The following is a 27,140-nucleotide window of genomic DNA, read 5'->3' as shown; positions in this document are numbered from 1 at the left end:
AGAAAATATCAAGACGGAACGAGTTTTAAAAGGCAAACAGCAGCTGACTTGTGGTCTGTATCAAATTACTAGCTGTTGCATTATTTCGAATTTTTAATTTTAATTTTAAAAAATTTTTAAATTAACAGTTACAAAATGCACTTATCATTAAGTAAATTAATCGGCATTTAATTATTTTAAATTGAAATGTGGTATAATTATTAAATTTTTAATAATGTTTGTTAGTATTCCACTACAGAATGTAGGATATCGATTTGTTCTCTTAGTTATTAAGGAATATGTTTTCATCGGTACATCTTCTGTGCCTTATTGGTTATTAAGTTATAATAAGGATTTTAAAATCCTTACTTCGTAGTATAAACAATAAAAAAGGATAGATTATTATCTTGTGTTTTTTTAATAGATTATTACTAAATTAATACAACTAAAATAGAATTTTATGAACTAATTATTTTTTTGTTAATAAAACGAATGATTGTTCCTTGTATTTTCTTGAATATTTTATGAATAATTAAGCGAATTCTTTAAGAAGAATCCGTAATATAATAAAATGCGTAAGCTTTTAGTAATATTTTGTAAGAAAATTAAATCGAAATTACATTAAAAATAGTCAAGAAAATGAAAGTTAAGAGTCTTAAAATTTAATTCGATTGATTATTTAGCGGGTGTATTTTCGGCAATTCTTTTATAAATATATTTTTAATTAGAAATTAAGATAATGACGAGCCGAATACTCGAAAAGATAGGATTCTTATAAAATTTTATTTTAATTTTTTATCGATTTTTTTACGGACAAAACCCCGTCTAGTCTTTGGAAAACATCAAAACCAGATCATTAATTATAATAAGTTATTTTAAGCGATGAAAGTTCTTTACACAATCCCAAGTGATTCGTATACCGTTAATGTAGTGTTTTTTTGCTTATTTTTATCAAAATATTTCCAGAAAATTTGAAGATGATATCCCATTATTCAACATACATTTTAAATCTAATGAAATGCAGATATAGAAGATATCCCGCGAGTAAATAATATTTTAAATTCCAAACGAATATACAAGGATCCACGAAGAGAACACGAAGTGGATGACTGTTTGATCAAGTAATTTATGATAACCTTTTGACTTTTCTAAGGGTATTTATACAAAGAACTGGGATTTTAAGCAATTCTGGGAGGACCATCACGAAATCCTGGCGATATTCCCGTGCGGAAATCGTTGGTACATTTTAATTTGACACGTACACGAAGAGGGAAGAAGACATTTCGGTACGGTATGATCTCGTGTAAGATTTCTAAGAGAATTTGGTAAAATATTCATTTCAAACTTTGATGCTATCAATACGTAAAAGGGCTAAGAGACGTGATTTTGGCCACGGGTTCAATTAGGAAGTTATGCAATTTAAACTTCGTAACGCAGCAATCCATTAAAGTGAAGTTTTAAACTTTTAATACTTGTCGACAATCGTCTCTAAAATTTATTAGCGCTTCATAGCTTGATTATTATTATTCATAGCAATACATCGCCTAACAAATCATAATCTATTATTAACAAGAAAAATGCTCGAGTGGTGTAATAATTCATGTGAGAATTTTCCTTCAATTAAAATAAAGGAATTTATAATAGGATTTTTATATTAAATATGAACTTAATACATATTCAATAATCTATATTCGTCAATTGTTAACAGCTTATTAACACGTGTTTCGATTTATTCAAATAAGATTAAATTGCCTCAAACGAAAAAAAAATAAAATAAATTGTAAATTTCGATACAATATCAGGTAACTTGTTAAATAATTTAAACACACGTGTCTCATTTATAACAGAATAAGATCAGTAAGACGATTTGAAAATTTTAAAAATTAATCGAATTCCTTGCAAGGAGAAGTTTCTATTCAATAGCTTTTATCCTTTAAATATATATAGATAAAAATAATCCTATTATTTAATAAGTACTTAATGTCGAGAGGAAGTAAGAAATTCTCAATTTTCCCACAGAAGAATGGTCTAATATTGTTCGTCTCTAAAGAAGAGTCAAGTATGGGTTTAGCCATGGTGCTCGCTGGTCAAGGAGAATGCTTGGAAGAATAAGTGATCGTTAAGGAAGACACATCCATCTCACAGAAAAGGGGGCATTTTCTTTCCTTCTTTTCCCATCATCCATCATATCTGACAAGGTGTCAGCTTGTCTCGTATCGACGTCCGAGCGCAACGAAAAACGAAAAAGAGGAATGGTAGCCTTCTACTTTCCTATGAAATCTCTTCTCGTTTCCCTTAAAATTTTAAGCGAAAGCCTCCAGCTGGCACGACTCGTCTCAATTCGCGATTAAAATTTATGTTTCTTTTTATTCCCGTATTGCTTTCCCTGTTCTTTACAATAGAGACGTTCGAGCCAAGAAGGATAATGTCAATTGATTCCATATTGTAAAATATCACTTTTTTCCCTAGTCCTGAAGAGCGTGTTCTGTATTATATCCTTCGAAATTAGATGAAAGATTAAACGATCATCAAAAAAAGACGTATCGAGGACCCGATTCATAAAACGACTGAATTGAACTACCTTGTGTTATTTATGGGTGTAGATATTACGCTATTTTGTGTGGGGACGTGATTGTGACTCAAAATTATAGATATACTCTTGATTTTTCACGGAGGATCATTTATCATCGACAAAACTGTTTTTCTACGTCATTTGTTTTCCAAAAGTGATTTTTCAACTAGGTACATAATAGATAGAAAGACAGTTTCAATTAAATACACCTAACTGTACGTTCTGATATGCACTATTATTACATTTAAACTGAGGTTTTTATTCTATAGAATTATGTTTTGTATATCCTCTTACCAAAGATTAATAGTAAGATATTTGAAGCAAACTTTTACGAAAAACTGCCACCGTTTGCATTATTATATGTGTTTGGAATTGTGGTTTCTTAGACATTACACAGTAGTAATTTTCTGTATTATCTTCTCTAGACGTGGTTTGATTGTACGGTACGTATTAAATTTTTATATGACTTATTTCCTTTAAAATATAATGCAGGAATTTAAGGTTAGTATGAAACGCATTATCAGTATAACCAGAGTATATACAGTAGTAGTATAAATAAAATGTTCTTTTGATTATTTTTACGCAATATTTTGACACAAAATTGTTATTATTTGCAATAAGTCTTTAATGAGGAGCTGTTAGTTGTGTGAACAAACCAAGATTTCATTAAATAAAAGCATTATTTTAGTGATAACTACTTAATTATATAGAGGGAAGACTGAAAATCTTATTCAAATACTTTATTACTTACAAATTTTATTTAAAAACAGTTCCAATTGCGATCCTTCTTCCTCGATTCACAAATTACGAAGCTTTAAAGAATTCAGTTCACGATTAACATTCACGAGTTTACCTAAAAGCACAAAACAAAACACGGTTAACTTTTAGTCCACTCAGTATATAGATAAATGTCATCATTACGTATAAACTAAGAATTCTTTTAATGAATAACCTCTCTTCTACATTATATACACGAGTATAGTAGAGGAATTTAATTCTTAGACGAGGATTTACATTAGTATATTCGTTTACTAAATCATTACACTGTAGCGACTTTCGTAACCCCTATCAGAAAACTGTAATTCAAAAGTTAAGTAAGAATCTCAGCTGAAGTAATGTTTAACTTTAATGAACGGAGTAATCTCCTTCCGGATTTTTAATTTGGTGCTTCGTAATAAGAGTTTGTCAATTTAAAAACTTTCTGGTGGTATGTGCTCTTAATTAGATTCTACATAATTAGTCTTGTATCCGACATTCTTTCAATTTGTCGCGTTAACAGTATCATGAATACTCCTGTAAGCATTCATTATGTAAGTCTACACTAAATTTAATAATTGATTGAAACAGTTTATCAGCATTTGTAGTTCCTCATTATCTACATGTTTATTTCCGATAATAAATTATCCTTAATAATGAAACATCCGTTAACTTTACATATATTTTCTGATTGAAGTTTAGATTAAAGATTAGAAATTATTAAAATTAAAACTTTATTGATTCGTGCCAATGGCCTTTGAAATAACCATAAAATTGGGGTTAATGTATTTTTGGGTTAATTACGAAAGAAATAACTGTAAACACTAAGCTATCGAGACGTATTTCTTGCTTAAATTTGTCGAGTGGACCTCCACACGAAACTAATTTCGACAAAGTTCTCAAATTTTGTTTCACCCTTCGACTGCTTTCTGATATTGAGTAGGCGCTAGCAGTCACAGTTTGACATATATATATATACTTTATATATATTTTTTGAAACTTTCATAACAAATAAATCGATACAGTCGGCACACGAGGACCTTTCTCATCAAATTTAAACGGAAAATTTTAAGAAAGGAACACCATTTAATATCATACATTACATATATTATTATAGAAGGTTAGTTATCTCGAAAATCATTCATTATTTAAGGGATTTAAGTATATTTAAACCTTGTAAAAATCTATCAAATTTAATTAATTATAAAGATTTTTACTGTGAATATTTATTTATTTATTTATTTATTATTATTAATTTTATTTTCACTCCTTGATAGATTAAAATTTTATTCTGTAATAAATATTTATAGTTCGATTTGAATATTTTTGAATTTTTTATTGGACGAAAATAACCTTTAAGAGTTTACTCCAATGAATTTAAATATTGAAAAAGTACAGTACATATTTTATAAGTTCATAAATTAAAACTTTGTTAAAATTTAGAAAATTCTGAGAATATTAGTTTAATATTATTATTTTTACTATTATTATTATTATTTTCTTATTTTATTCTCCCTTTTTTTTAATTTAAAACATGCGAGATTTTATTAAATCTCTCATGTTAAAAAATGACTAGTAGATCAATAACGGTAGACATTTTGTAAGAAATATATTGAATAGCAATATTTTTAAAAAAATCAATTTAAAAAATATATTTATTTATTTAAATTTTTAGCGAACATTAATTTAAATCCGTTATAAATTTCCAAAATTAATTGTTTTACAATTTTAAAAATAACTTAAATATATAAATTTAAATAATAATAATAACAATTGGCTTAAGTTAAATTTTATAACAATCGATTATAAAAGTAATTAAAAGTGTGACTCGAAAAAATGTACTTTAACAACTCCCGTTATTATTATTATTATTATAAAGAAGCGATTAAAAAAGTTAAAAAAGATATCTTTATATATTCACGTTTTTTATCGCTTCTACCAATTATTACAAGGAAAGTTTTTTAGAAAAAACTGCCTGACGTTTTGTGCCATGCATAAAACCACCTCATTAATTCCACTTTTGCAGTTTTACATTCAAACACCCACAGGGTCATAAATATCTCGGTCGTTGCTGTAGTATCTACCACATAATCGTAAACAGGTTCCGAAACATGATCTATGAAGCTTATTACAGCATAAAAATGAAAGACTGCACAACATGAAAATGTGTGAAGCTGGTACACAATTTTCTGTAATAATGAGAATACGTAGTACCATCGCTACTCGCATTACAACCACCTGGATGTCATTATTTCTGTTATATTTTAATCACCTTTAATGAATCACTCTATCTGTCAGAATAATAACAATTTACAAACTTCTTTTCAGTAAACTATTTACAGCTTGTAGGTTGTTATATAAATTGCTGTCGAAAGCTCTAGTTCTTAATTTCTATTCGGGTTGCCTTAGGATAAATGGCTCTCTTTATAATCATTTTCTGCATACCCTATATAAATTTTTATGTCCTGCTTGGAATAAATCCTCTAAATGACCCATCTGACAATTTAGATATTTAAATGAACATCTATAAATTTACCCTAGTTTATTTACAGTTTCAATTATTCACGCGATTATTACTAAAGACGTGAAGATTTCTTATCTAATTAACCATCTTAAAATCATTATTTTAAACTTAAAAATTTAGTTACGTCGTCACGGTGTGGCCTCGTGTATTACCGCCTTGTTTATCTTATTTGGTCACGATTTAATTAGTTAATTAGTTAGTTAAATATAGTGCATAACTAATAATGGTTCGTGGATTTGCTTCATATCTCGATTACTGTTATAATAATACTTACAGTATTAACTACCTGAATAAATATTCTTTAAGGCTTATTTATATTCAATATTTTTATAGAATAATCTTGATATTTCTATCAATTCTTATCTTCTTATTTCTGTTTTTATTCTTCTTAGCTATCCATACTTTTCATAGTTCCATTCTTCTTTGTATTTACTTTGTTCTCTTCCTTATTTTATGCACCTTCACTATTAAAAAAAAACTTAAAATCCGTAAAAAATTATAATTATTATTAAATACTTAATTATTAATGTATATTCAATATATGACAAAATTAAGACTCGGAAATAATTAAAACGTTTGTTAAAGATTAAAATCGAACTGAAACTTCATTAAAAATCTCAGTTAATAATGCCTTTATGTCCTTAAATTTATTGTTTAAATGTTTATTTTCCTAGTAATTCCTTATAATAACAATATGACTTACTATATTGGTGTATCTACAGAACACAAGAGGAATCAGCAGTCAAAAGGTAATAAGTCCTTTACTATAAAGAAGTCCTAGTAGACAATAATTTAAAAAATCTATTTTAAAATTTTCCTTAAAATCCTTAAAATTCTCGTTGTTCTACAAAAATGAATAAAGTGAATTTATTTCACTCGAAAATTATTTATGAAACATTCACAATAACAATACACTTAAACACATTAGCTACTTCTACGCAGGATTGTTGTTGTTTTTTTCTTTTAAAAAGAAAAATAATGTAAAATCACAGTATGAGTGTCTCGTAAATATAATAAAATAAAAGTTTACATGAATTTTTCGAAAAGAAAAATTACAAAAGTCAAATTTTTATGGTCTTCTATAAGCGGAGTTTTAATGAAAGCTGTTTTTTATCTTGTGTTTTCCTAACAATAATACATGTCGGTTGTAGAAACTAAACAAAATGTAGTTTTTATAGACACTTTTAGATTCCGATGTAAGGCCTCAGCAATCTCCTAACTTTTCCCAGAACACAATATTGACATGGAGAAAGGAAAAAAGTGACAAGTAAATATCGACATAGCACTATTTCTGGAAACGGTCTTCTCGTTAGCATCGTAATATATCGAACATAGGAAATAGTAAGAACACAAAAAGCCTCGTTACTTTATCCTATCGAAGAATAGAGGGAAAAAAAAAACAAAACAAAAATGTGAAGAAAACCAAAAACAAAAGGAAAACATTCCGTAACAGAATAACAATGAGAATGGTAAATGTAATTCTCTCGAAAACATGGGGGAATGAAAGACAAAATAGAAAAAATATATTGACTATATATCTGGATGCAAAATTTTAAAAGATATTGGATGTTATCTCGACGTAGTTCGGTGACTTACACCGTCAATATATCTTGTGGTATATATTTCCCCCCTTTTTAAATATTTTTCTAAGTTTACAAACCTACAGAAACTCCAAAAGATGCCTTTTTATAAAAATACTTTTAGTAACTATAAAGCTGTCTTGATTAAAGTCGAGTCAAAAATACGATAATTTAGATTGTACGTTTTTGTGTAGAAATGTCATTTATTATTATTACGGCCATAATAATGCTTCATAATTAAAATTTTCTACTTTTGGAGAATGTTAGAAGAAGGAAATTCCCCGAGGAATTCTTCCAAACTAATCCTTGTTAAGTTAGACATCTTGAAAAAAAAAAGTATCTTTACAGTTATTATTAATACCTTCGTTAGGTAAATAAAATGCAAATAATTCTAATTTTAAAAACATAAATCATCCCTTATTGCTACCTACGGAGTTATAGCGTGGAAAACTTCCCAAAACTGATGATAATATGTGTTGTACATATTGTGATGTGTGGAATTTACATCAGCTGTTAGTTTGTTACCAGGATAGTATCACTGTATCGAGACTAACAACGTCATTGTTTTAAATTAACGGAAACATATCGAATTCAGTTTGACAGTTAATTAAAGCCACGATTTCGTTGTGTCATAGACCCATAACTGTAACACCATTAAAGAGCAAATAACCGTCAGTATTGCTATAATTTCAAGAGCGTAACGACTATTCGTGCATTTAATTACACGACAAATGTATCAAATGTTTCAAATTATTCAGAAGTTGGTAGAATTTCGACACGTGAAGATGACATTTACAATATGAAGATCACAAGGTGTCAAAAACGACTTCATTCACTATTTTTGACACTTACCACTTGAAAAATGGACTCCTAATAACGATGCCGAATGAGAAATGATCCCTTATCTTGTTAGATTTATTATAGAAGTTTTCGTAGCCCGATGAATATTTCCTTCTCCAAATACTACTCCAGTAATTATGCCATTTACAGTAATAATTTAAGGGAATTAATTATTGGTGCTTGAATCTGGAATGTTAATTATAACAGTGATTAATTTGTTAATGTTATTGTTATTAGTTCATATCCTAAATTTATAATTAATAAAATTAATTTATTATCATTGACTTATAAATAATAAAAGATAAATTCGAATTCTGAGAAATATTTGATTTAATAAATAGCATTTTTCCATCCTACATGATTTATTTAATACACCAAATTATTTATGACTTTTACAGTCGTTCCGCAAAATATCTTATAAGAAATATACAGTGACAATTTATTTATACATATTTTATGTTCTGCTAACTTTAACGTTTCCTATGTGATTACTTAAAACAAAATCCATCCATACGTAACTCTCTTGGCAAAAAAGTTAAAATTGTTTATAGCGCCATCTGTTATGACATTTTATTTTAAAACTTTTTATAGTATTATAAATTATTATAAAATGGCAAAAACATTTTGAGAGTGAATATGAGATTTATATATATATATATATATATATATATTGTAAATGCTTATAACGTAAAATCTTTATTAACTTCGACCCCACTCGAGATGCGAAACATGACCCTATCTTCCCACCCTCTTGACCTTTAACCACCGAAATTTAACAGTATTTGTGCGTATAATATACAAACCACTCTGCAAAATTTCAAAAATTTTCAACAGAAGGCACAGGAGTTATTAAGCTTTAAAGTTGATTAACAAAATCGTGCCTCCACACAAACAGCCATATAGAAAAACCCTCTACTGTTTAGCATTTTCCGACGTTTCGAGGTGTCCTGAGTCCAAAAATGTAAAAATCTTGAAGGGTCATTTTTTGACCTATCGCCATACTTTCCCTCTGTTATATTTAATAGCCTTCCGAGTGTTAAATTTCCACGCAGAATATCTGCTATGGTTATTTATATAAATGTTTAATGCTAAATTAAACAAATATAGGACTGGATTTGATAAATGATGCAAATTATAGTAAACAGAAAGTGATGCAAGGAGATAGAACAAAGCACAATATTGCTTTGAATTGTAGATCATTTTTCAGAATTTGTTTACAAGTAACGTTACTTGGGGATTTTGTAATGAAGTAAATATTTATTTTCAAATGTTTTTTGAATTAATTACAACGAAATAGAATTTTGTATTAGCGTATGATTTATATTACGGGTCATGCTTGGCTTATATTTTTCACTAATTAAAAAGTTATTTTATAATTAAGACGACATGAAATAACTATTCCAAAAAGTAATTCATTCAAAGCCAACAAATATGCTAGAATGCACGATAATCGCATTTCACTGCATAATAATGAGGTAGAACGTTAGATAAAGCTTGATAATTTAATTTTTATCTATATATTTTCACTGTGGTATTTCTAACACATTCTAAACACACAATAAACGAGGAATGGCCCATTTAAATGTTATACTGTTATAAAAAGAAAAAGAAAGTAAAAATGCAGCGCTTATTGCATTCAATTGTTTAACGGTAAATGACTTTTATAGTCATTTTTCAGCATTTTTGCATGCTGAACATTCTACGTAAAGGAATTCCTCAATTAGACAACTGGAAAATAAAAATTAGAGTTTAAATTCTAAAATAAAGCCAATAATGTTACTCTTCTAACTCGTATAATTTTAATTTCCTGGCTGTTATATAGTATATAAGAGAGGGAAAGTATGGCAATCTGTCAAAACATGACCCCCAAACTTTTACATTTTTAGACTCAGGGGACTAGAAATGCAAACAAATTCGGAATTTTTTCTGTTTGTAGGGATGTTAGTGTGTACTGGTATGTGTGGAAAGGGCACTATTAATAAAATTTGAAGCTTAACTCCTGAAATTTTGAAGTAAAGTTTGTGTATTAGGGGGTTTGATGCTATTAAATTTTGGAGGTTAAAGGTCGAGGGAGTGAGGATATAGAGGAGATCGTGTCATTTCTCTAGTGAGGTATTATTAAAACTCATCACTATACTTAAGCTTTTTACCATTTTATAGGCATTAATGATATAAAAAGTGTTTAAATAAAATTTCATAAGGGTACCACGAGCAATTTTAAATGTTTTTTGCCTGGAAAGTTATGCAACTCGTGGCTAGGTTACCCTTCTACTCGTATAATTTTTACCTTTGACACTTAATATTCTGAAAATTACCTTTTAATTCTTAAATGGCAGAAATATATCAGATTATTGTTATAAATTGCTTTCCATCTATTCATAATTTAAGCCGGCATTTCAAATTCTTCGTTCTATTATCTCTTCAATTAACTTAAATATATTAAACATCATCATTATCAAATTGAACAGAATAATTTTATTAATATTATTATGTGAAGATTTTTTATATGTATGTATATATACAGGGTGGGCCAGCGAAAACGAAACGGCAGAGTGTTCGTATTCGTCCAAGCAAAGCGCTCGGACAGGTCGATTTTACTCTCGAGGGGACATCTTTTGCAATAAAGTTTTTGCGATTCTGAATACAACAGACAACAAAAAATTTTAAAAACTCATTTATTTTGTATGAACTAAACAAGCATTTATTTCGAAAAAAAAAATGTTTGTTTAGTTAATATTCAGAATCGCAAAAACTTTATTGCAAAAGATGTCCCCTCGAGAGTAAAATCGACCTGTCCGAGCGCTTTGCTTGGACGAACACGAACACTCTGCCGTTTCGTTTTCGCTGGCCCACCCTGTATATAGGCCTATATTAATAGGCCTACAATAAATAAATAAAATGAAAATTACGACACTTATGAAGTTCTAACATAACTATAATAAGGCAATAATTCATTTTAATTGATTGTATTTCGAGAATTTATACAAGATAAATTAAATATTTACTTGAACTTTCGAAAATACTCTTAATTCATCTGACCTCCATTTGCAATTTTCAAACTACTGCTTGTTGCCTTGGTAACGGTACGACTTAAACCAATTAGAAACGATATCATTGGCACGTGATTCTCATTTATTGTCCGCCTGGCAAATTTATTTTCTTTCCCCCTTCTTTATTTTTAAATTTTCTTCTTTCTCTCTCTCTCTCTCTCTCTCTCTTTCTCTATTATTTTATTATTGATAAAGGGCTGCAATTTAATTATATTTAAATCATATATCAATAAATTTTATTTTAAATTAATAGTAATTTTCATTCGGTAAGATTTGCAATTCAAAATTTAATGGCTTAATTTTAAACACAGAATATATATATATATATATATATATATATATTTACAGAATATTAAAACATAAACGCGCATGAATAACAAATTCATTTTTTATCGATTTTTTAAAGCTAAATTTATGTAAATACTGCTTTTATTTGTTTCAAATAAAAAGAAACACTTTTGGTAATGTTTCTTTATTTTAAAAAATTCCATTAGGGGGCGTTTTTATAAAGACGCCCCCTATTAGAAAATTATAAACATTTGAAAAATTGTACAAAATCGTTATATATTTTTTATATAATTTATATTAAAACGCAATCATTCTTTTAAAATATTACGAAAATTTATGTTATTAATAAAATTTAATTTTCGAATCGAAAAAGTCCTTATTTTTGTAATACAGTATTTGTATTTGTAATGCGATAAATTTAACGACATCTTACGGTCTTTAAGAAAAATGGAGGATTCTTTAAAACAAAAATAAAACTTTAATAAAGTAGCAATAATTGATTTGAGTAAATTATAATAAAACTCGTTTAAATTTTTAAAACAAATTAAAAAACAAAAAAAATTTCATAAATCCGTTGAAAATATGCAAATTTTCGGGTTGCAAAATAGTTTAAACTTTCGCGATTTTGGGCTATTTTAATTGAATTTATTTTATTTTATTTATATTTTATGATAGAAAAACGCTGTTTAAAGAGGTCTAGACTTTAATATCCTATTAATAAAATAAAATAAAATTATAAATTTAACCATTTGCGCCAATTAAAAACAATTTATTAATAGGAAAAAATTAATTATTATTTATTAAATCTAATTATTTTTTTATTACTTTATTTTATTTATTTATTTTTTACTTCATTATTTAAAAGTTCGTTCCTGGTTTATTCCGCGGAAATTTAGTCCATTAGAAGTATGTAAACACCGTTTCTAATGAATCATTATGTGAGATTAAAGACAAACTTTACTCGCCATCATTATTTTCATCGACTCTCCATTATCTTCAGCAAAATTTCTGCAGTTTTCATTGTGAACAGCAATTAGCGATGGAAAATAAATAGTCGGAACAGATGAACCCCCGCATAGTCAATACAGCTTTAGGACATTCACTAGGCCATAGAATCTCTGAGGGTAACATTAAATCGTTCTTGTAAAGGTTGGCTTTAGGAAAATTAATTTTGTCTTAAATAATGCAACAATAATCTTATTATGCGGTTTTTTACGAGGATTTTTTTGTGTGTGTTTTATTACAACAGCGCGTTATTGACTGTTCACAATAGTTAAGCAGAATATAGTTGAAGATTTTACCCACTTAAGATAAAATGAGAAACTTGTTATGTCTTATGTAAATTCTTCGGTTAATTATTAAAATTCGGTTCTTCTTTTTTTTTTTTTTTTTAATTTTCTTTATTTAAACACAGTAAACCCTGCTTTTACCACTGTCTTCTAGAAAAGCCGTATTAGATTTACTGTTATATACTAAGGATCTGTTCTTAGAAATAAATTTAGAATTCGTAATATAATACCAGAATCGTCAGAAAATATGGTATTTAAATATTGCATCTAATGAAATGATAGTAGAAAACACAAAAGGGTGCAAAAGTTGGTATAGAGTTGTGAATCTGAGAAATACAGGTGCTTATTGTTCGTTATAATTATTATTTCGTATTCCTTATTTATGAATTTAATTTATATATAAAAATAATACCTACTTTTTTACCCCTTTTGCTAACCGTTAAAATAAGAAGTCGTAAAGCAGTGCCTATTGTCTTTAAAATATTTTGATTACTGTAACTAGATACACCCAAATTTCCATTATTAAATGACTCAAGTATAGTCTGACTGGTTTTACTTTCCTCACTATTATTTAACACAGGGAAAGTATGGCGATCGAACAAAATAACTCTTCAATATTTTTCATTTTTGGACTCGGGAGACCTTGAAACGTCGAGGAATGAAAAAAGAAATGTTGGTATTATTTTTTTCTGTTTGTGTGGATGTTAGTGTATGTGGTGGGACACGATTTTTTCGCTAAATTTTAAGCTTAATAACTCCTCGGCGTTTTGTCGCAAATTTCTAAAATTTTGCAGGAATGTTTGCCTATTAGGGAGAAATGTTTCGAGAAATTTTCAGATAAATTGGACTACGGGTTCGTGAGATATGGTCTCATTTCCCTTAATATTTTCCGAATTGACCTGAAGACTTATAAATGCAACGGTGCCCATTATTAAGGATGAAAACAAATAAAGAATGCCGGGAAAGTCCAGCAACAACGTTGCCACTTTTTAAATTAATATTTGCATATCTGAGTATTTATGATACGTTTAATACCTTTATCATAATTGAAATACGGTTTAACAGTTTTCGCATAAAATAAATTCATTTTCATATAGATTTATAGATTTTTTTTTTTCCTATTTCCGAAACGGAAATGTATTATACGTATACATGTATATATTTTTTTCTATTAATTGATATCATATTACACAATTCAAAGTTTATTTTCAAGCACAGAATCTCAATTAGTGACACTTAACTTACGAGTAATTAGGTTCGATTTACGACGGCTCATTTAACGACGGCTTTCTATGAAGCAATTAGGTCGTTAAAGAACTGTCTACTGTATTATACACGGAGAAACTTTAAAAATAAGAATGCAATTTTAATATTTAACCAACTGAATATTTAATAACGCCCCGAATTATACAGATAAATTAAAAAAGTATTATGGCAGCCATATTAATTTTCCGTTATAATTATCATTAAAGTACTGTTATAAACAATAAAAATTCTACAAGGAAATAATCAATATAATAGTAATAATATTAAATTAATCATTTAATTTAATAAATTTCTACTTACACTATTTTATTTTTACTTATTCTTTATTAAATCTTTCATGAATAAAATATAAATGAAAATATATAATAGAAATTTATCGAATTTCTCCTACAAAAATTTGCATAATGCCAACCAATTTGGCCAAGACTTCACGCAGTAGTTTGGCGTATAAATATTTATATAAATTATCTAAGAAAAAATTTAATCAATAAATAGGCGCCATAATTCAAAAATATCGAGCATTATTTAATAAAATTCGCTTTACTTACAAAGTGAAAACCCCTAGGCAATGTATGGTAATTGGCACATACCAGAATTTTTTTTTACTGTACCTGAAATATGGCCAGATTATGACATTATTCTATACTCAGATACATTAAAATAGAAGGAGAAGAACTGAATTCTTTTTATGTCCTATTGTTAGCTGTAACTATATTCCTCTTATTGTTATCCCTGTATATTTCCTTTATTTTTTTTTACCAGTAGATGTGCTTTTTCGGTTGTTTTATATTGTTTTGGAATGGTTTCTGCTGACAGGAACGACCCGAGGCACAAGGACAATGTGGACAAAACCATAGGCTGATGGCTCGGAGGGCACAAAGAGGAAAACTTTTTTTATACATCACAGATTCATAGAAAGACTTATGTTAGACATTTTTCTTGCTAAGAAAGAAAAAAAAATGAATTATCAACATAACTTTGAGTCAAAGATGAAAAATTATTTTACAGTACAATTAGAAATATAATATAAAATAAAATTATTCTATGATTTATTTTTTGAAGTAGGACACGAAGAAATATTGCATGAGTCTTTATTTCTATTTTTCATTTGACAGCTATTATACTTTTCTATGGAGAGGAAATTTATTGTTAGGAATATTGCCAACAGCATTCAAAAATAAAATAAACAAGTTCAGTAAATATAATCGAATTTTTATATGGTTTATTTTTATACTTAATAATGTAAAAATCTCGTAGTTTGAGACTAAAATGCTCAATATGCGGTATATGATTATGGTGCATTGTCCTCAAAGAACAATAACTAATCACTTTAATGTTTATTGTATATGAAGACAGTGCTTTGTATGAAATTTTTCCAGAGTCCTCTCACCATTATAATTCGTAATAGTAAAGGGATATAGTGGTGAAATGGCTTTTTCACCACCATGTTCTTCGCCATCATGAACACTAAAACCGCATGATAATATGCGTACCATCGGTGGCCAAGTGGATAAAACCACTGAATTGTCGTGGTTTCGCGCTTCACCAACGGGCTAGCCACGTGTTTTCCTGGTTTTCTTCACGTTTGTAACACCCAAATAGGGGCCAGTTTTCCAGAAAGTCCTTGAGCAGATCGCCCACGGATTTCATACACCGGAATGAATGAAATCCGGATTCAAATCTTTACAAGATCGTCATAATTTATAGTGGATATTTTGGATGAATGGTTTCTCACACCTCCCCCAAGCTGTTTGATTTCGGCAGTCAAATTTTCCAGAATGAACATAGTCATAATGAGATACCATATATACTTGTATCATTATATAGAACCACATTGGTATCTGTTTCAATTTTAAAACAGAGAATTCTAAAGGGTTAAGAACTTTAGAGAGCAACATCATACCGAAATACGAAATGCAAATTATAATATACGCACGGTATGTAGACGATGTTTTTATTATCTGGAAACAAAAACCAAATCTACAGCAATTTATAAAAGACATCAATGGCAACAATTTTGGATTAGAAATTGAGCTGGAACAAGAGAATGATAGAAGTATACATTTTCTAGATATTTCAATTCAAATAGACAAGAGAGGAGATATTGCTACAAAAGTGTATAGAAAGCCCACATATAACCCATTGTTTATAGCTTGGAATTCACACGACCCCGCAACATATAAGCTTGCAGCATTTCGGTCACTTATAACAAGAGCACACACGCATTGCAGCAAAATACACGATAGAAATGAAGAGCTGCAATATATCAAAAAGCTAGCAAGGCAATTTGGGGATGACATTAAAACTTTAACCAACCAAAGAAAAACCGGCAGCAACGAACTAAATGTAAGAAGAAAAATGGATGATTATACAGTGATGGAGTATAGGGCCCAGCTAAACACTATATACAAAAGAATATGAATAGCAACAAGCAAAAAAATAATTTACAAAAGGAATCCAACAATGTATCAAATGTTAAGAGCATGGACCGGAGCCTCATTCCTAGAGTTTATAGAATCCGAGTAACAGATAAAAGGAGGCAGAAAGATCTTTATTACATCGGAGCCACAAGAAGGTCCCTTAAAGATTGACGGAGCACAAAAGAAACATAAGGCATGACAGCCTAGCACAGCACTGGCAACATACATCTTAGCAGACCCTCCAGAAGTAAAAGCGGAATGGGAAAAAGCAAGTCTGATACAAAAAATTTACAACAAAAAGCACCTGAAATATGCAGAAGCGTGGCATATATTCAGAACCAGTCACAAATGGCAGGCAATCAACTTTAGAGAAGCAAGTAAGATATCGGCAGCGTGGAGAACCAGCGTAATATAAAGATTCTTTTTAGGATAAAAATTTTTTATCAACATAATATAAAGGTTTAGTAGGAAGGAAGTTGGCGACAGCTTATAGAAAGCAGCTACTTGCAGCATGTTACGTGTGCAATGTGATTAATATACACACGTATTTTATGGCTATTTAGTTAATTTATTAATTATGTGGTTATGTTATGTTATCATTTATCGTTTGTATTTACCTTATTTTAAATCTATCGATATGAGATTGCGCAGTAAAAATATTTTAAAAACGTTCCATAACGAATTTATCGTTAGTGCAAATCGGACAGCATTCGATTTCGTTTTTCTTGAAAAAGGTTCTTTGTGTAGTTTATTATTTGTTATGCAAAGCGGTCTGTGAAGAGTTTATAAAGTTTAACTTCTCATTTTGTTGTATCTAGATTCACTTTAACATATTTTATAAAATGCCAAAAAAGCAGAGGAATGCATTTTACTTCTTCATGAAGAAACTACAGGAAGAGAATAGGGCAGAAGGTAAGGATATTTCATTGAAGGAGATGGCTTCAATTGCTGGTCCTTTGTGGAAAGACTTACCTAAAAGTGAGAGAATAAAATATGAAACTATGGCACGAGAATATAAGAACGAATTGAAAGACAGCATAGCAGGAAAAATGTGTTCGGATGGTACACCTCTGGATGAATTTTTACGTACTAAACGAGAAGAACAAGAAAAGGCAGAGGAAGCAGTGAAATTTGTAGAAAGGTACATATCCCATATGGATTCTGTAGATGAAATTAAAGACACAGCTTTCTTCATTATGCTTTTTAATGTTTTATGCTGCACCGACGACAATGAATATATTCCGTTAGAAGTTGGAATTACAAAATATTCAATAAAAGAGGGAATCGAAGATTATTTTCACACGTTTATTGATGCCGGACGCATACCCATCGGATACAGTCGAGCTGCAATGCAACACAGCGACGAAACGCATAAAATTCCAACGTCAAAGTTTGAATTGTCGGAGAGTAACTATTTAAAAATCTGTCGAAGTATCGAAAACTTTGTCGAGTCGGGAGGAAAAGAAATTGCTCCGGTATTTTGTTTAGAAGAAAATATAAAACAGAATCAAGGCTGTCTATATTGGCTTTGTAAGAGAGCAAACTACTACAATATAGAAAACGTACAGTATTATAGTTTGGTTCATCTTTTAATGGAACTCAGGGCTTACGTTAATAATGCATTTTCGTGTAAAATTGTTGCGGCCGGCATGTTAACTTCTGACGTCTACGATTACGTAAGTAATATACGTTGCGATTATCACGAAGATCTTGATAATATGTATTGTGCACTTGGATGTGCCAAACGTTTCTGCTTTTTGCTTTCTAATGCCGTTTGTCAATTTTACGTCCTCGACTGTACTTCAAAACATTTACCTCCGAGAATTAATGCCACGGAATTCGAAACTTATAAACCCGTACTTTCGCCACCGTTACCGATTAAAAATATCGTTAATGTTCCGGTGAAACCACGCAAACCTCACGTTGTCACTACGATTATCAAGAAAGATACAGCTAAGAATAATATACCTCGTGAATTCCAAGCCAGTTCAAATACACCTAGTTATGGTGCTAATAACCCAGATAGAGTACTTTTAAATGAATCGAAACCTAAAAGAGACAACTCTGAAATGAGACAGCGAAATACACCACCTTTTGTTTTATTCAAAGGACTTAACCTGAACCAAGATAAGAGATTTGAAGCCTCAAGTTTAGGACGTGGTATTGGGCGTGGAAAACAAATTTCATAAAATTCATTTTAATAGTCATGACAAATAATTTTAAAATAATTGAATGTTTTTCTGTTTATTTTAAGTAAGGAATATTAAAATTTAATGAGACTATATGGAATAGATTTTGTTTTATGTTAATATAATATAATAAAAAGAAATGTACAATGGGCTATATTTGCAGTTTATAAGAAATTTGAATTACATTTTCAAATAATATATGTAAAGGTATCTGGCAACATCAGAACAAAAGCCAGAACCAGTTGTTTTCCTCAATTGTATTAAAGTCAATATGCCATGCACTTCCAGTGTAGAGAATTGATTGGTTAATCCACCTTGAAAAAATTCAATTAATTTACACAAGGAAATTATATTGTCTGGACAGAACAGTTCCTGGTTATGCTACGTGTCATGAGATAAATAGACTAAGACTTTCTTGGTGATGAAGATCATAAAATTTTATAAAAGAATTACTTATAGTAATAACACCCCGATTAATTCTACTTTGAATGAACTGAAAAAAATATATAAGGTAAAAATGAATTATCGTAATAATTAGTTTAACAAATTTAGTTTGTTAATAGCTAGATTTGAGATTTCTCATGTTTTATTTGACCTTTAAGTTCTTAAAGTTAAACTGTAATAGGACTATTTTTATTTATAAAATAATTTTTGACTCAAAATTAACCTCCATTTGTGTTACACCCTGAATATTTAGTGAAACCTGCTAATGTGACCATACGCACTTTGAGCAGGTCCTCCCTTCAGTGGTCACAGCGGCAGGTTTCACTGTACGTACTGTACATACATACTTATTAGTCTTTTGAATATTAAATAATAAAATAAATTATTGTTATTTAAATGCCGGTGTAGTTAGTAGTCGTGCTGTTCTCCGGTTTGTTTAGGACGTCGCGTTCATAAACAAGATGGCGACCGGAAGTGCCACCATCAGGTTTACCTTGCCGTGAAATGTCCTTTTATCGTTTTTTATACATAAAATAAACAAATTTGAATCCTTTAACTATTCGGATTTATTTCAAATTACGGTATCTATTTATTTTTATGAATATATATAGTCTACGTATAAGGTTGCCATACGTCCCCGATTTTTTCGATGTTTACTTTACTTTACTTAAAGAGTACAAGAGCTGTCTGTCATTTAGCGGCAGACTTATATCTATAAGAAACGGAAGGAAGAGGAAAGGAATGAGAGACCAAGTGTGAAATAAAGGGGGATAGGAAAGTGTGAAAGAAGACATGAGAGCCCATGCTTCAGTAATTACTAGTGTATAAGATACAATACAAAGTTACAAAACAAGGTTACAGTATAAATCAAACATAAATAAACAAACAAATAGCCTTTCTCTGGCAATGATGAACGCATTGATTTTCAAAGATGAGTGCATCGGAGACTGAATGAAAAAAATCACATATAATTCCTTCCCCCTATATATATACACACACATATACATACATACATATATTTCCACAATATACATACACATAAATAAAAGCGGGATGACAAATGGCCAGTGATCCACCAAAAACCACTATGCTGATGCACTCAGTGAGCTGATGTTGCCGCAGCTGTTGTAGTTGTTGTCATTATTGATGTTGCTAATGTTGTTACTGTTGTTGCTGATGTAGTTGTTGTTGTTACTGATGTTGTTGCTGCCGATATTGCTAATGTTGTCGCTGCCGATATTGCTGATGTTGTCGCAGCTTGGTGCGGTCGATTAGTTGCAGCTGAGAACAGTCCACAGTTCTTTTCGATGTTTGCTCGATTTGAAACACTTCATCCCGATTAGAAGAATTTTCCTGGAAGGTATCCGATTTGTATTAAAATCAGTCAAAAAGGTAGTGTCTTCGGGTGTCGTACATGTTCTCACAGCCGAATGAGTTGTGTTCTGTAATGGCTTCAAAATTATCGATGGTTTCTCGCAATCATCGACGATGGATCAATGGTAACGTCTGGTCATAGTCTAACTTTTATTTTTATTTGTTGTTTTTTTACTCTCTCCGCTCTATGAGCAGTAAGTGTCTCTATTTTTAATCCTGTCCATCATGTCCACAAACGAGCAGCTGGGATTTTTCACAAAAGATTAATAGAATTCTGTAATCAAACAGGTACGATTAGTTCAAAAAGTAACAAAAACTGTTCACTGATGATTCAATAAAATTGCTTTAATTAGAATTATTCACTTAGACAGTGGATACTCTGGAAACTATCTAATGCACGATTTCCATCAAATTTGACCTTAATGTTACTTCATTTACAAGGTCCCAATTTCTAGATTTGAAGTCTTAAGGATTGTCAAAAAGAACTTAAAAAACCAATTTGATCTGCCACCCCTGACATTAAAATCAAGCAATTCTGTAAAACGGATCTACTGTATATTAATTTACTCATATGCAATCTGGTGAGAAACATTACTTCAAATAGGAACATATTTACGACATGATCATCCTTCTAACATCCTCCACCCTCTGCCACAAAATTGTTACATATCCCCTCACCGATGCGAACGTTATATTTGAATGACCCTTCATGGCAACCCTACCTGTGTATATTAATTTTATTTTGCTTTATTAAAGTACACTGGAGCACTCAAGTTTATCCAATTATTGTAGAATTTAGAGTAATGACTACCTTTAAAGCAAATTTTCTTTATATTTACCTTTAAATTCATTAAATTTTATCCGAAATGAATTCTAAGTAATGGTGACTCTCAAGTTAGAGGTTCATTTAGAAGAGAATTCTTTAAACGAGCAAATAAAAATAATGGTTAAAGGATATTCTTAACAATGATCAAGTAACTTCAAAGAATTCGTTTTCATTCTTTTAATCTTCTAATTGTATAAAGCTTTTAAATGCTTTGAATAGCGAGAAGTTTAAATTTATAACGTTGGCATTCACTGATTTTATTTTAATCATTGTATTTTATAACTGCTCGATCGAAATCTCTCGAGAATCACGAATCGTATTTTGATTATACAGGATTACCAGTGGCCGAGTGGGTAAAACCACTCGTGGTCGTGGATTCGCGCCTCACCAAAGGGCTGGAATGTGGAATTTTCCTAGTTTTCTTCACCTAAATAGGCCAATTTCCTATAGAAAAGTCCTCGACAGATCGCCCACGCGTAACTGTATAAGCCAATACGGGTTATATTTATATAAATGGTATAAGCTGTGTTACAGCCCCTATAATTCCCTAATCTTTAACTTTGCGGACGGATTACCCAGTGGTCATTGCCATGTATCTTTTGTACAAAGAATAAAAAATTAAAATGCATAAGGAAAAAAAATCGGTTAATGTTACCTATGGTTCCAAGATGGCGGCTCGTCTGATTCCAGCAAGGAAACAGTGGGGACGCACGTTCTAACCTATCCTAACCTATTCTAATAATTTTGTTGGTAATAATTATGGTAATTTATTAGAATAGGTTAGGTTAGAACGTGCGTCCCCACTGTTTCCCTTCTATTTGACGGATTCAGAGACGAGCCGCCATCTTGGAACCATAGGTAACATTAACCGAAAAATCTTTCTGGGAATAAAACAAAGTTTCATTGGAGTATGATGATGATGAATTCATTCACGCGTAAACATTATCAAGCAGCGAGTAAGATATTAAGATTGAAGACTTCACAGCAGCCGAATTACATTCCGGATGATAGAAATATCAAATTTTCTACTTGATAATCAATTTTAAAATCCCCCTTTGGTATCGAATTTCATCACATTGAAAATATTAACAAGGTAAATTTTGAAATAGGTGAGATAATATTATAAATTTGAATAAAAATAAAGCAAAAATTGGAATATTAAACATAACCAAGTTAAAAATCAACGTTATAAGAAGGGGTTGTTTCTGTGTTTTACATATAGAGATGGGCCCAAAATCAGATAATTAAATTTGTAAAGAATTGAGTGATTTCTTAATCTCGAGAACGAATGTAGACGGATAACTGGCATTACTGTATTGTTATCAGAAAAAATATGATGTACAGGGGCGAGACACTACTAAAATCGAGAGCGTATATTATAAAAATTAAATAAACCAAACCAAAAATCAGTTAGAAATTTATTGTTTACAATAAATTTCAACTGATTTTCTTTAGTATATGAATAAGAAGCGATTTACTCTTTACAACAATTAACCGACTTTTCGTCCACCCTGGTTAATGTTACGTTAGGTAGCCAAGATGGCGGATCTTCCGGTAATCTCGATCCAGGTTACTTAGTGACGTCGGTAATGGAGGGAGCTGCGAACCATCGCAATGTGTTATGCAAATTAATACTAACGACGCATTTCGTGTAGAGTTATCGGCGGAAAGTAGTAACAGTTGTGATAAGCGTTGATTCGAGTGTTTTTTGACTTTAGACGTAATTTTTTTTTGTTTAATATTAATTGATTAATTATGAGTGCTTTTGATATTTATTCCCAAGAATTTTGGGCAACGTGCACCACCCAGTTCTATTAAGTGCTCGAATTAGATATGGACCCCAGAATTGATAAAGGCTTTAAATTTGTGGTCAGTCTAGGATTACAGCATATTGAGGAAGTGTGTAAGATTTGTTCGAATTCGTGCAAAATATTATATCGACACGACCGAGATTCGTGTGTTACGCGGTGCAAAAAATGTCGAAGAAATAGTTCGGCATTCGATGGAACCTTTAAAGGTAAATGGGGAAAAATATCATGGAGTACAATATTATCTTTTATGTGGCATTATATTGCATTGGAGTGCTCTTCGACACCTCAGGTATTGCTGTAGGTGTTTCTAATAAGGCTGCTGTCGACTAGTCTACGTTTCAAATTGGAGGTCCGAAGAAAACTGTCGAAATCGACGATACTGTTATATGTAAACGAAAATATGAAAAAGGCCGCAAACTAAAAAGTACGAAATGGGTTGTAGGGGGATTATGTCGAGAAGAAAAGAGTTGTTTTATCTGTCAAGTAAACGATCGTTCCGAAATCACGTTAAATTGGATTATATCGAAATTTGTTAATTCGGGAAGCTTGGTATTAACTGAAGAATGGAAAAATTACAACATCATGGACGATTTAGAAGGCATCGAAATAGAGCGCAGGACAGTTAATCACTCCGAGAATTTCGTTAACCCCAGACCCCATAATAACGTAAGTAATAACATTATTTTTTGGATAATGTTACCTATGATTCCAAGATGGCGGCTCGTGTCTGATTCCAGCAAGAAAACAGTGGGGACGCTCGTTCTAACCTAACCTATTCTAATGATTTTGTTGGTAATAATTCTGGTAATTAGAATAGTTTAGGTTAGAACGTGCGTCCCCACTGTTTCACTTCTTCTATTTGCTGGAATTAGACGAGCCGCCATATTGGAACCATAGGTAACATTAACCTATTTTTTTAAAAATTATTTTAATACATTTTTTAATATTTCGAAATAGTATTTATTTTAAAAATATTCCGAAATTCTAAAATCGGGATTTAGTATTTAATAAATCGCGGAGCATATCATATGCATATTTGCTCCATCATAAATCGCAGTCAAAATGGCCGCCGTCATGGCCGCCATCTTGCGTCACTAAGTAACCTGGATCGAGATTACCGGAAGGTACTCCATCTTGGCTACCTAAGGTAACATTAACCTCCACCCTTTATATGCTTTGGATTTAAGGCTTGTTCATGACATTATATAAATGATTAGAGTTATAAAATGTAGAATTTGAATAGTAAAAACATATTTATTTTTAAATTAATCTGTGAATATATTTCATTGAAAAATAACGTGCAAGAGAAACTCTTGTTACTTACACGTGTGCGAAATTAGCATTTTAATAAATTTATTGAGGGAGTAAGCGAAAATTGGTTAGTTATATTTACACTTACTGGAATGTAGCATTCATCGTATAATCTCCTAAAATTCGATATTACAATATATTAGAAAATTAAATATTTATGATCCTCGAGACATTCAGACGTTCATCTAATATGATGGATTCAATGTATAAGCTGCTAAACGCTTCAGGTGAATTAATACATTACCAAATAAGAATTATACAATAGAAAATAAGTTTTTGTATTTTACAATTGCTAGTTATATTTAATTCACGATCATAAAGAATTTAATATATTTCGCACACGTGAATATAGTTCAAAGTCGAATTTAATTCTATTTTTGGGCCTAAAATATTCATTTGATGTCACCACAATTGTTAGAAATTATATCAAGTAACTAAAAATTAATCCCTTTGATACTGCGGCGTAAAGGAGAACACAAAGAACAACTAATAATTGATAATATAAATTCTATAAAGTGTGTAAATTTTTAATTTCTTATGAAACATTTTTTTATGTTTGTAAATAATTTATTTTTAATCTAACAATTTGGACAAAACCTTTGTAGTTTGTATCAGATATATCTGTTTAATGTTAAATACATGTATTAGATATATGTGTGTATTGCTGTGTATACAGTATAAAACGTATAAAGTTTTACATATAAGTATTGTGTGTGTGAGGTACTTCACATACTGGGTGGACACAATTAAAGTATCCCTATTCGGAGCTCTACGTAGCTGTATTGGCACCGAAATATTTATACAGACTACGCAAATGATTTTGAATACAGAATTCGTTCAAAACCTCCCCACCCATAGGGCACTTTACAGGAAAAACACACGAAGAAAAATCACAGTAAATAACAGAGATCAACCTTAAAGTGACATTTTAATCTCCTAGTCTCCTTAAACAGTACGAATAAAGTAAGTGAAAACAATGGCAAGGATCTGAATCGGTGTAATTTCTTGTGGTACTATTGGTTTATCATGGAAATCTTGCAATACGATTCGAATTTTACGCTTGAATAATGGAGAAAACATTGAGTAGCAATAATTACATCAGTAAACAGCCATGTCATGTGCGGAACAAATAAATGTGTTTCTGCTGTATTGTTACCTGTATTTTCGTCTAAACCGCCCCTAGCGGAACTTTTTGAACTAAATTTTTAAAATTCAAAATCCTCGTTCTGGTCCTTTTGAATAGTCTGTGTAGAAATTTCGGTGTCAATACGCCTACTGGTTTCGACTACAGAGCGCTCTGAATAGGGTAACTTTAAATATGGCCACCCTTTATAATGTAAATGTATAACTTAAGATAATTACTAACGTAACAATCTTAAGTTTTGTCATGTTGTAAATTTATGGATACGATTCAATATATTTTCTTATTAATACAATTTAAATAACAATTTTTCTATTTATGGCATTGAAAATGTTTGACACTGCAAATTCTTCAAAGATGATTTATGTACTGTAGTCACCTGTACGTAAACAGCTAATTAATTATCTTTTATTTAAAAATATTTATCAATTCTTTCAAGCTTTCGATGTAAAATTCAGCGAAAACTTTAACTTTTATAGAAACGTAATTATACATGGATTTATTTTTTAAAATTTCTTATATTTTATCAATAGCCGTATAATTATTTCATACATTAAAGCGGATTTTAATGCTTCGTGTTTAATTTATAAGTAGAATTCAATAAATTTGGAAAATTTATATAATTAATATGTATAATAATAATTATTAATTAAGGAATTGCACATTGCGTTGCGCCATGAGCATCCGCATTGGGAGGCAAAATAATATGTTGCCTTAGCGAAGTAATATAAGTTGAATTTATTATATATTAATATCAAATAAGTAGTAGTAGTTAAAGAAAAAAAGGTTTCTTACTGCTATGTCAGTATAGTAACAACGTAACTCATAAAACTAAATTAATATTCTTAGTTTTTGATTGTGCCACGTGGCGCGACAAGCCAGAGGTTAATGTTACCTATTGTTCCAAAATGGCGGCTTGTATCTGATTCAAGCAAACAGAAGAAAGAAAACAATGGGGACGCACGTTCTAACCTAACCTATTCTAATAATTTGGTTGGTAATAATTATAGTAATTAGAATAGGTTAGGTTAGAACGTGCGTCCCCACTGTTTTCTTTCTTCTGTTTGCTTGAATCAGAGACGAGCCGCCATTTTGGAACCATAGGTAACAGTAACCCATTACTGTAAATACTGAGGTAAATAAACGTACATTTTAGTTACTAATATTATTGTTTTTATCACCCTCTCCAAACCATCCCTCGAAAGCTTGAAACGCCAAGCATATACACCTAGTTTTACTGTATTTTACAGAAAATGAGTTTATTTACATAAAAATTAATGCCGTTATTTATAAACGATTACACAGACATAAGATTTACAGTTATTACTTCTAATTAGGTTATTTCTAAGTGGGAGCTACAGCCTCCTGTAGGGTGATAGAAGGCTGAAAGACACGCTAAAAGGCAAGGAGCGGTAGGAATGTTGGAAGAAGCAGAGGTAAAAAATTCGTTTTGGAACATACTGCATATATTTCTTAATAA

The 27,140-nt window shown here is 30.4% G+C and overlaps 1 protein-coding gene and 1 long non-coding RNA gene across 2 annotated transcripts; one reads left to right on the top strand and one right to left on the bottom strand.

The window, feature by feature from the left end:
- Positions 1-6,026: 6,026 nt before the first annotated feature.
- LOC136984829 (uncharacterized) lies at positions 6,027-11,339 on the bottom strand. The gene is made up of 4 exons (XR_010882243.1): positions 11,257-11,339; positions 10,567-10,680; positions 8,264-8,437; positions 6,027-6,295 (listed from the first exon to the last, which is right to left on the bottom strand). It is a non-coding gene; the product is annotated as an uncharacterized lncRNA (long non-coding RNA).
- Positions 11,340-17,361: 6,022 nt separating this feature from the next.
- LOC136984808 (protein maelstrom homolog) lies at positions 17,362-20,540 on the top strand. The gene is made up of 2 exons (XM_067281951.1): positions 17,362-18,724; positions 20,320-20,540. The coding sequence occupies exons 1-2, from the start codon at positions 17,407-17,409 to the stop codon at positions 20,538-20,540; spliced, it is 1,539 nt and encodes a 512-aa protein (XP_067138052.1). The 5' UTR covers positions 17,362-17,406.
- The last annotated feature ends 6,600 nt before the right edge of the window (positions 20,541-27,140 follow it).

This window comes from Centruroides vittatus, unplaced genomic scaffold (assembly GCF_030686945.1).
Source record: "Centruroides vittatus isolate TY-2023 unplaced genomic scaffold, ASM3068694v2 contig_93, whole genome shotgun sequence".
NCBI lineage: Eukaryota > Metazoa > Arthropoda > Arachnida > Scorpiones > Buthidae > Centruroides > Centruroides vittatus.
This window is presented reverse-complemented; position numbering and strand designations above follow the sequence as displayed.